The 12,500-nt window shown below is 45.5% G+C and overlaps 1 protein-coding gene across 1 annotated transcript in view; it reads right to left on the bottom strand.

Moving 5' to 3' along the window:
* The window catches only part of LOC131343979 (uncharacterized), a 21,182-nt gene extending 17,509 nt beyond the window's left edge, over positions 1–3,673 (bottom strand). The window contains exon 1 of the mRNA XM_058375875.1: positions 3,504–3,673. Within this exon, the coding sequence (XP_058231858.1) occupies positions 3,504–3,673 (170 nt within the window). The remainder of the gene's footprint in view (positions 1–3,503) is intronic.
* Positions 3,674–12,500: the final 8,827 nt, after the last annotated feature.

Genomic DNA, 12,500 nt, shown 5'->3' with positions numbered 1-12,500 from the left:
CCATCACCACCATCATCCTCATCATCACCATCACCATCATCCTCATCATCACCATCAACATCACCATCACCACCATCATAACCATCATCACCATCATCATCACCATCATCACCATCACCATCATCACCATCATCACCACCATCATCATCACCATCATCATCATAACCATCATCACCACCATCATCATCATAACCATCATCACCATCATCATCATCACCATCATCACCACCATCATCATCATAACCATCACCATCATCATCATCATCACCACCATCATCATCATCATAACCATCATCATAACCATCACCATCATCATCATAACCATCATCACCATCACCACCATCATCATCATAACCATCATCATCACCATCATCATCACCATCATCATAATCACCATCATCATCATCACCATCATCCTCATCATCAACACCATCACCATCATCATCACCATCATCCTCATCATCATCACCATCATCCTCATCATCAACACCATCATCCTCACCATCATCATCATCCTCATCATCACCATCATCATCCTCACCATCACCATCACCACCATCATCATTACCATCATCCTCATCATCACCATCATCATCACCATCACCACCATCATCATCACCATCACCACCATCATCCTCACCATCATCATCCTCACCACCACCATCATCACCATCACCACCATCATCCTCATCATCAACACCATCATCACCATCATCCTCATCACCATCACCACCATCATCACCATCACCACCATCATCCTCATCATCACCATCATCCTCATCATCACCATCACCACCATCATCCTCATCATCACCATCACCATCATCCTCATCATCACAATCATCATCACCATCATAACCATCATCACCATCACCATCATCATCACCATCATCACCACCATCATCATCACCATCATCACCATCATCACCACCATCATCATCACCATCATCATCATAACCATCATCATCATCATAACCATCACCACCATCATCATCATAACCATCATCATCACCACCATCATCATCATAACCATCATCACCATCATCATCATCATCATCATAACCATCATCATAACCATCACCATCATCATCATAACCATCATCACCATCACCATCATCATCATCATCACCATCATCATCACCATCATCACCACCATCATCATCATAACCATCACCATCATCATCATCATAACCATCATCATCACCATCATCATCATCACCATCATCATAATCACCATCATCCTCATCATCAACACCATCACCATCATCATCACCATCATCCTCATCATCAACACCATCATCATCATCATCCTCATCATCACCATCATCATCCTCACCATCACCATCACCACCATCATCACCACCATCATCCTCATCAACACCATCATCATTACCATCATCCTCATCATCATCATCATCACCATCACCATCATCCTCATCATCACCATCATCACCATCACCACCATCATCATCATCATCACCTTCATCATCATCATCACCATCATCATCATAATCACCATCATCATCATCACCATCATCACCATCATCCTCATCAACACCATCACCATCATCATCATCACCATCATCCTCATCATCAACACCATCATCATCATCCTCATCATCACCATCATCATCCTCACCATCACCATCAACACCATCATCATCACCATCATCCTCATCATCCTCATCATCACCATCAACATCATCACCATCACCACCATCATCACCATCACCACCATCATCCTCATCACCATCACCATCATCCTCATCATCACCATCAACATCATCACCATCACCACCATCACCACCATCCTCATCATCAACACCATCATCATCACCATCATCATCACCATCATCATCATCACCATCATCCTCATCATCAACACCATCATCACCATCATCCTCACCATCACCACCATCATCACCATCATCATCATCACCATCATCAACATCAACACCATCATCCTCATCAACACCATCATCATCACCATCATCCTCATCAACACCATCATCATCACCATCATCCTCATCATCAACACCATCATCACCATCATCATCACCATCACCACCATCATCACCATCATCATCATCACCATCATCAACATCAACACCATCACCATCATCACCATCATCAACATCAACACCATCATCACCATCATCATCCTCATCCTCATCATCATCATCATCATCATCATCATCATCATCCTCATCATCATCATCATCATCATCACCATCATCATCCTCATCATCATCCTCATCATCACCATCACCACCATCCTCATCACCATCATCATCATCACCATCATCACCATCACCATCATCATCATCATCCTCATCATCACCATCATCATCCTCATCATCACCATCATCATCACCATCATCACCATCATCATCATCACCATCATCACCATCATCATCCTCATCATCACCATCATCACCATCACCACCATCATCATCCTCATCATCACCATCACCATCACCACCATCATCATCCTCATCATCACCATCACCATCATCATCTCTCTCTTTCTTTCACTCTCTCTCTCACTCTCTCTCTCACTCTCTCTCTCCCTTTCTCTCTCTCACTCTCTCTCTCCCTCCCTCTCTCTTTCTCTCTCTCTCCCTCTCTCTTTCACTCTCTCTCTCTCACTCTCTCTCTCCCTCCCTCTCTCTCTCTTTCTCTCTCTCTCCCTCTCTTTCACTCTCTCTCTCTCTCTCTCTCTCCCTCTCTCTCTCTTTCTCTCTCTCTCCCTCTCGCTTTCACTCTCTCTCTCTCTCTCTCTCTCTCTCTCTCTCTCTCTCTCTCTCTCTCTCTCTCTCTCTCTCTGAGTGCATGCTGGGAGTGGGCGGAGCGTGTTGAGTGTGAGCGTGGTTGACACGTTTCTCATTGCTTAACGTTTAATAACTTCTTGATTTATCTATATATATATATATATACTTTTTTTTTGAACAATTTACTTTTTTTTCATACCATCTAAACTCTCTGTTTAATCAGAGCAGTTTTCTGGCCGTCAGCACCAGCTTTCCCTCTGGAGAGCATGGCGGCCCAGGGTAGAGACCCCCTCGATAACCTGACGCGCAGCCACGGCGTTAGAGTGGTGACCGGGGCGGGGGTGGAGGAGTGGTGACCGGGGCGGGGGTGGAGGAGTGGTTACCGGGGAGGGGGTGGAGGAGTGGTGACCGGGGCGGGGGTGGAGGAGTGGTGACCGGGCGGGGTGGAGGAGTGGTGACCGGGCGGGGTGGAGGAGTGGTGACCGGGCGGGGTGGAGGAGTGGTGACGGGGGCGGGGGGGGAGGAGTGGTTACCGGGGAGGGGGTGGAGGAGTGGTTACCAGGGCGGGGGTGGAGGAGTGGTGACCGGGGCGGGGGTGGAGTGGTTACCGGGCGGGGTGGGGAGTGGTTACCGGGCGGGGTGGGGAGTGGTGACCGGGGCGGGGGTGGAGGAGTGGTGACCGGGGCGGGGGTGGAGGAGTGGTTACCGGGGCGGGGGTGGGGGAGTGGTTACCAGGGCGGGGGTGGGGGAGTGGTTACCAGGGCGGGGGTGGGGGAGTGCTGCCTGGCCGCAGGGGAGGTGGTCGGGCATCGGAACGTTCTGGCGGCGTCCAGGATGAACAGCGCGGTGGTGATGTTTGTCAACACGGTGGAGAACGTAGTGCTGTTGGCCCGGAAGGGCATTATACTCAGGGGTTCACTCACTGATGTGTTCTCCCTCGCAACACCTGCAAAAAAAGTCACGCTGTCCAACGTGCCCCCGTTTATTTCTAATGAAACACTGGAAAGACAGCTTTCCATTTTCGGTAAGCTCGTCTCTCCGATAAGGAAAATGAACATAGGTAGCAAATCAGACCTGGCGAAACACGTGCGCTCATTCAGGAGGTTCACCTACATGATCCTCAATGATAACAGCACTGAACTCGAGCACACGCTAACATTCAGGATCGACGGGTTTGATTATGTTATCTATGTGTCCACCGTGTCCATGAGGTGTTTCAGCTGCGGAAAAACTGGGCATCTAGTGCGTGATTGTCCCCAGGGCGCAGACAGCGGTACAGTCCCCTCTGATGTGAGCGAGGTGTCGGTTCGGGGCAGTGACGGGTTGGATCAAGCTGATCAGAATGACGGAGTAGTCGAGGCGGACTCTCCGGTCACGGACGGAGCGGGCGTCTCTCATGCGGGTTCTGTTAGCGCTACGGCGGGAGAACCAGAGACCTCAGAGCATAACGTGAGTGACAACACCAAGACCGACCCAGTGATGGGGTGAGTAACACTGACACCACTGTTCCCACTGCTCAGGCTGAGCAGGCCTCACCTGAGCCGCATATAGAAATAGAAACTGAAACTGATGTTGGACTGATGATTAGTCAGGACAGTGTTACTGAGAATAATGTTGTTGTCTTACCGGAAAATGCAGACGAAGCGATGATGGAAACTGAGCTGACCGTTCTCAAAACACCCGTAAAAAGAAAGACAAGAGACAATGACAAAACTGTGAAAGCTGCGAAAAAAGCAGAAAAGAAGCAGGCAGAAAGTATTAGTGAGCTGGACAGTGAAGAGCCCTCTCCTGACCTCACTGTCTGTGTCACCACTGAGGGTCACTGGGTCGGTAAAAAGTACAACGCGAGTGAAATTAAACACTTTCTTAAGATCACAAAGAACATGAAAATGGTACAGATCAACAAATACTTTCCAGACCTGAACAAACTGCACATTGCCATAAAGCATCTTATGGGTGAAGGGTGTTTCGAGGACAAAGAGTTATACAGGTTAAAGAAGATTGTCACTAAAATCAACAACCTGTTAAGTAATGATGATGATGACACGTCATAGTTCTCTCGGTCCTCACAGACCGCAGACGCCCTTTCCTGTGCTTATTCTTTTCTGTGTGCTCATGCAGGACATTCACATCGCATCCCTGAATGTTAACGGTGCTAGAGACTGCAGGAAGAGAGCAGAATTGTATGAACTAGTGACACAAAAAAGAATAGACGTATTACTTGCACAGGAAACCCATAGTGACGCTAAAAACGTAGTAGATTGGACACAGGAGTGGGCTGGCCCCTTGTTTTTAAGCCACAATACCTCTGTTAGTGGAGGAGTAGCTATTTTGTTTTCAAAGACTTTTAAACCTCTCTCTTACAGCGTGGAAGAGGTAGTAGCTGGCAGACTGTTAAAAGTCAGAGCTCTTTTAGAGAACCATGTTATGGTTTTTATCTGTGTGTATGCCCCGGCTTCCCCAGTGGAAAGAATAGCTTTTTTAGATAAATTATGCAATGTTTTAGAAACTTGTGATGCAGAGGAGTTTTTATTTGTTGGTGGTGATTTTAACTGTACTTTAGAAAACAGTGACCGCAACCATATAGAGCCACACATGCCTTCAAGAAGAAGACTCCTACACACTGTTGAAAAACACGAGTTAAGTGATGTTTGGAGAAATATGAATAAAACTCAAAAACAGTACACCTGGGCTCATGCTGCTGATGGAAAGGTATCATTAGCAAGGTTAGACAGGTTTTATGTTCCAAAGCATCACATGAACACCATAAAAAATTGTGTTATTAGTCCAGTTGGTTTTTCAGACCACAGCTTGGTTTTATGTGTTTCAGTTTTAAATTGTATTAAACCGAAGAGTTCTTACTGGCATTTTAACACAGTTTTACTGAATGACCAGCATTTTATAGAGATTTTTACTTTTTTCTGGAGAAATTTTAGGAAAGAAAAAAGTGCTTTTATTTCTCTGCAACATTGGTGGGATTTTGGGAAAGCTCAAATAAAACAGTTGTGTCAACAGTACACTTATAATGTCACAAGGGATTTGGCTCGGTCTATGAAACAACTAGAAGATGAGATAACAGAACTTCAGTTGTTAGTACAGTCCACAGAGAACCAGAACCATATTCAGACCCTCACAGTCAAAAAGAAAAAGTTATCGGACCTCCTTGAGTTTAAAGCACAAGGTGCATTAATAAGGTCACGATTCCAGAACGCAAACCAGATGGACGCCCCCTCAAAGTTGTTTTTTAGCCTTGAAAAAAAGAACGGACAAAAACGTTTTATTCACAGCCTGCGCTCTGAGTCTGGACACCTTTTATCTGATACAGCTGACATTAGGAAAAGGGCGGTTAGTTTTTATGAAAAACTCTATCAATGTGAGTACAGAGAACACACCACAGAACAGAGCTTTTTAGAAGACCTGCCCCGAGTGTCACATGACTCCAATACAGAGCTGAGTGCAGATATAACATCAGCAGAGCTGCACAAAGCATTAATGAGTATGGAGTGTGGCAGAGCGCCTGGCATAGACGGGCTTCCGTCAGAGTTTTATAAGTCTTTCTGGCATGTTTTAAGGGATGACTTACTTGAGGTTTTGAACGACAGCTTGACAAGAGGACTGCTACCATTAAGTTGTAGGAGAGCAGTCCTCACTCTTTTACCCAAAAAAGGGGACCTGACAGACATAGAGAACTGGAGACCTGTTTCATTGCTTTGTAGTGATTACAAGATGCTGTCTAAAGTTTTAGCTACAAGACTGGGAAGTGTTCTGGAAGAGGTTTTAAACGCAGATCAGACCTACTGCATACCCGGGAGGTCCATATTTGACAACATCTCATTAGTTCGAGACATTTTCAGTGTCTCCAAACTTTTTGGGCTGAATACGGGTTTCATTTCCATAGACCAAGAGAAAGCCTTCGATCGAGTTGAACACAACTTCCTTTGGAAAACCCTTAATGCTTTTGGTTTTAGCTCAGATTTTATTTCCAAAGTACAAATTCTATACTGTGACATAGAAAGTGTACTGAAACTCAATGGTGGCTTATGTGCTCCGTTTAAGGTGTGTAGGGGGGTAAGGCAGGGCTGCTCTCTCTCAGGGATGCTTTACACTCTGGCCATTGAACCCTTTCTGAATACGCTAAGAGCTAAGCTGAAAGGTGTCTTAATCCCTGACTGCCCGAACGCTATCCGCCTGTCGGCCTACGCAGATGACGTTGTAATAATGGTCAACAGTCAGAGTGATATAGACGTGTTACACAGGGTGTCCAAGGACTTTGGAGCGGTTTCCTCTGCAAAGGTAAACTGGTCTAAGAGCGAGGCTGTTTTAGTCGGCCAGTGGGTAGGCGAGGTACCTAAACTCCCCGGAGGCCTCAGTTGGAAAAGCGAAGGCTTTAAGTATCTGGGCGTGTACCTGGGTAATGACTCGTTCACACAGAGAAACTGGGAAGGGGTCATTGAAAAAGTAACTGGTCGCCTAGAAAAGTGGAAGTGGCTGGTGCCTAAAATGTCTTACAGGGGGCGAACGCTAATTATTAACAATCTGGTAGCATCGTCTCTGTGGCATAAAATAGCCTGTATAGACCCTCCTACAGACCTTTTAATGAAAATCCAGTCGATTTTGTTAGACTTTTTTTGGGATAAGTTGCACTGGGTGCCACGCAGCATTTTATACTTACCCAAAGAGGAAGGTGGGCAAGGTCTTATACATTTACAGAGCAGAACTGCAACCTTTCGTTTACAGTTTTTACAGAAGTTTTTATGCGGCTCAAAGTTTTTTAGCTGGAAACAAGTGTCCAGTGCCATTTTAAGATCTTTTGGGGCAGATGAGAATGGACAAAGCACTCTTTTTAATGAATCCAGAGAGACTGAACACTGCAAGACTGCCTGCTTTTTATCATAACTTGTTCAGAATCTGGAGACTTTTTAGGGTGCAAAGAACCACAGCCACAGACTCTCTTCACTGGCTACTTCAGGAGCCTCTGGTATACGGGGCACGCCTGGACATCGGGGACTCTTCACTGTCGCAGTCTCTCCTCGCGTCTGGTGTCACCACCCTCAAACACCTGGTGGCCGTCGCTGGGCCTCACCTACAGAACGTTGATGGAGTAGCTGCTCGGCTAGGCGTGAGGTCAAAGAGGGCGGTGAGCCAGCTGCTGCGAAAGTGGACTCTGGTCATCTCGCGTGAGGAGAGGGAAATGCTCATGGACTACTCTAGTGGAACTGAAAGCCCTGACTCAGAGGACCCGTTTCCTGAACTTGCACTGTCTGTGGACTGTGGACAGGAAGGCACGGGTCACTTTTTGGACTGTAAAAGTATCACAAACATGAACTTTTTTAATGTGACTGGGAAAACGTTTTATAAAGCATGTGTCAAAGCTTTTAATATGCGGTCGCTCAGGGGGAGAGTGGACACACCCTGGCGCACTGTCCTCGGTTTGAGTGAGGAAGAGCGTCCAGAGTGGAGGTCACTCTATAAGCCACCATTGCCGAAAAGAACTGGGGATTTACAATGGAGAATTTTACATGGTATTGTTGCGGTCAATGCTTTTATCTCTGTTCTCTGTCCCCAGGCCAGCCACTCGTGTCCCTTCTGTAATCAAAGAGAGACCATCTTTCATGCTTTTACAGAATGTTCCAGACTACAGTCTCTTTTTACCATTTTACAGAATATTTTTAGTGTTTTTAACGAAAAGTTTTCACTAAAAGTATTTATTCTTGGTTTTAGGTACACACGCAAAAGACGAGCTCGATGCCAGCTTTTAAACTTTGTTCTGGGGCAAGCGAAAATGGGCATTTACATCAGTCGAAAGCACCAGGTTGAACAAAATGGCTGTCGCAATGTTGTAATGGTCACTACAGCACTCATAAAGTCCAGGATTCATAAAGTCCGTGTTTGAGAAAACCTGGTGTTGTAGAGGAGCCCTGTGTTGTGTTGTCAATGAAAAACTGCAATTTGCACATACGCTGTCTTATTTATTTATTTATTTATTTATTTATTTATTTATTTATTTATTTATTTACCTTTTAACCCCATCCTTTAAATGACATTTTTCTCTATTTATTGATATTCACTGAGAAGATGTAAATAAAGGTTTTTTCAAATTCAATTCTCTTTCACTCTCTCTCTCTTTCACTCTCTCTCTCTTTCACTCTCTCTCTCTCTCTCTCTCTCTCTCTTTCACTCTCTCTCTCTCTCTTTCTCTCTCTCCCTCTCTCACTCTCTCTCTCTCCCTCTCTCTCTCTCTCTCTCTCTCTCTCTCCAGATGTCCTCAGGTGTAGGGAAGCACTGGGGTCATGTGACCCTGAGGAGAATCTCAGCAGGTTATTTCCTTGGTCAGGGTTAAGGGGCGGAGTCATTTAATCTGGTGTACTAGCTCTAGTTAATTAGCTAGCATGAGCTAACCTGACTAGATTCCTGACAGGATTTGAAGTTCAGACTCAGTATAAAATGTCGGGCAGAATGAACCGACTCCACTGATTTCTATTTAAAATAAAAAGCTAACACGTCGCTATCACACGTTTTGTTAGCGCTGTGTTGCAGAACTAGCTGTGTTTTTTTCCCCTTCTTTTAGCCACGGCAGGACAGAGGTGAAAGTTCCTCTCCGTTGTGTCAACACACTCATTAAACAAATTCCCCCCAGTGGCCAAGATGGCCGCCGGCTGCCTCATTCACTTTCCTGACGCACGTCCAGCGCTGGAGAACACACGCCGGCGAGGAGTAATCATCCCCCGACACCTAATTAGCGAGACAGAGGGGAAAATGTTCGTCTGGATTGGAGAAGAGCGGGAAAAATGGCCTCTTGATGTCAATGACGGCCCAACGATCTCCAAATTGCTCGGCGATTAAAGAACGACAGGCTGAGAGCCACGCCGTGAGCTGTGTGCTAATTCTCAGCATGCTAAATGACGAGAGACAGACTGCCTCACTGCCTCTTCTCTCCTCCTGCAGAAAGTAAAGTCAGACGCAAGGCTAATCCTGTGAACTGATCCCATTCCGTCATGACGACATTCTTAGCATTTTTACTCCCAGTTTTCTTTTTATTGAACGCTAGCAGGGACACAACGCTGCAGTCACCCAAACTGTTAGCATGAATTCATTTATAGATTTTTCTAAAATATTCCTTTACTCGGACAAGCTAAAGACTAAAAAAGAATCAGACATCTATGCAGTACTGCTAGCACTTAGCATTATTTTATCTGTGCTATGCTTCTTTTCCTTTGCTTTTTCTATGTAACACTGCTAATATACTAGCTGTTCACGTTAGCGTGTTAGTTAGCGGTTGCCTAGCGGTTTATCCAGTTAGCAGGAATATAATTGATGAGAAAAGTTGAGTGTGTGTGTGTGTTGGTCACTCACTTCCTGCCGTTCACACTGACTTGCGTGTGGTCACTTCACCTCCTCAACTCATTCTCATCTTTTTTTCAGCTCTCATTAATATTCTGTCCAGAAGCCCCGGTCAGTTCCTCTCTCTACCTGTACAGGTGACTGATGGACGCTGAGATTAATTCTAAAAGACAGACTGGAGGTAATTACAGGTGCAGCCTCAGTGATTTTGAAGAGTTTGGCACCCCTCTGTGTGTGTCCAGTCATTGTCCAGTCACTGTACTTTATAAAGTAAAGGCACCCCTCTGTTCAGTCATGACATGTTTTTTTTTTCTCCTCAGACTCTCAGCGTTCCTCTCCACTCGTTCTCAGATGAAGGTTCAAAGGAACTTGTCTCTGCTCCATGTCCTCGTCTCTCTAGGCTTTATCGCTCTAAACACTCCTCTTATCTCTCCACATGCCACACGTTCCTCCTCCTCCTCCTCCTCCACAGCAGAGTGCTCACTTCATACTCTTAATCTTTAAGTGGCTCTGATTTCACCTCCAGTTTTATATAACCCTCGTCTCCCTCATTCTCTAAAAACATCTCACTCAACTACACCTGTGTGTTAATGCTGACCACAAACCTCACTGTGTGTGTGTGTGTGTGTGTGTGAGAGAGATTCTGTTGGGGTAAATAGTGTGTGTGTGTGAGAGAGATTCTGTTGGGGTAAATGGTGTGTGTGTGTGTGTGTGTAATTCTGTTGGGGTAAATGGTGTGTGTGTGTGTGTAATTCTGTTGGGGTAAATGGTGTGTGTGTGTGTGAGATTCTGTTGGGGTAAATGGTGTGTGTGTGTGTGTGAGATTCTCTTGGGGTAAATGGTGTGTGTGTGTGTGTATGTGTGTGTGTGTGTGTGTGTGAGATTCTGTTGGGGTAAATGGTGTGTGTGTGTGTGAGATTCTGTTGGGGTAAATAGTGTGTGTGTGTGAGATTCTGTTGGGGTAAATGGTGTGTGTGTGTGTATATGTGTGTGTGTGTGAGATTCTGTTGGGGTAAATAGTGTGTGTGTGTGTGTGAGATTCTGTTGGGGTAAATAGTGTGTGTGTGTGTGAGATTCTGTTGGGGTAAATAGTGTGTGAGATTCTGTTGGGGTAAATGGTGTGTGTGTGTGTATATGTGTGTGTGTGTGAGATTCTGTTGGGGTAAATAGTGTGTGTGTGTGAGATTCTGTTGGGGTAAATAGTGTGTGTGTGTGTGAGATTCTGTTGGGGTAAATAGTGTGTGAGATTCTGTTGGGGTAAATGGTGTGTGTGTGTGTATATGTGTGTGTGTGTGAGATTCTGTTGGGGTAAATAGTGTGTGTGTGTGAGATTCTGTTGGGGTAAATGGGGTGTGTGTGTGTGTGTGTTGTGGTGGTAATTGGACGTCAGTGTCTGGTCAGGTGGCATTTACACTCGTCCTCGGCGCTGTTCCTTCTCTCCCCGGAGTCGCTCGATGTGCTCGGCATTAAACATGAGGGCTGTGGCGGCGTGATGCGGCGCGGAGGAGAGACGGCGTGTGAGGAAACTGATAATAACTTGGACTGTGACGTCTCCCTCTGCCTCACACACACACACACACGGACTAACAACTGCTTATTTTAATGGACTGTTTATTTATAAACATTAACATTTTACACACTGAAGTGGAACAAACTCTCACTGTAGCCTAGCAGGGGGTGTGTTTAGCGGGTGTGTTTAGCGGGTGTGTTTCACCTGTTGGTGTGTAATAAAGCGCTAATCCAGGATCAGTCATCGTGATGCTAGCTGTAATTTCGGTTAGCTAATTTCTAATCGCTAGTGTTAGCTAACTGTAGATTATCTTCCTGAACATTTAGATCAGATTTAAATGAATAAACTGCTTTAATCAGAGGATTTCAGGAGATTTGGAAACTCTTCAAAAAATCCTTTAGAGATCTTTTGTTATTTTCGGTTACACTTCCTCCACTGTGGCTGGTATTCAGGTCATACCATTATTCCATCAGTCCGGGGGGGTCTGTCTGATCTACACCCATCTTTACTGAGTCTCCGATCACTGAGGCATACAAGCTAAAGGGCACTTCAGCACTCTGTAGTGCGTGACCCCGGGGACGGACAAGGGCTCAACGTTTTATGTGTGATGGAGTAGTGTGTGTGTGTGTGTGTGTGTGTGTGTGTGTGTGTCTCAGAGGGAATGGAGGATGCAGTAATAAATCACTTTAATGAACGTATTGAATATAAATCAGTGGAACAGCTTCACAGCCTTCACAGCTTGGCTCGTCTGATTGGTCAGTGAGAGAGCCAATGACACGAGAGACTGTTACTGATCTTTCATCACTCTTTCTCACGTAACATAAAAATGATAAAAAGAGATGAAATGTGAGCTAAAGGGACGGGGGGGGGACGGGGGG

This window comes from Hemibagrus wyckioides, linkage group LG23 (genome assembly GCF_019097595.1).
Source record: "Hemibagrus wyckioides isolate EC202008001 linkage group LG23, SWU_Hwy_1.0, whole genome shotgun sequence".
Taxonomy (NCBI): Eukaryota; Metazoa; Chordata; class Actinopteri; order Siluriformes; family Bagridae; genus Hemibagrus; species Hemibagrus wyckioides.
Note: the sequence above shows the minus strand (reverse complement) of the source record. Positions and strands in the feature narration are given on the sequence as shown.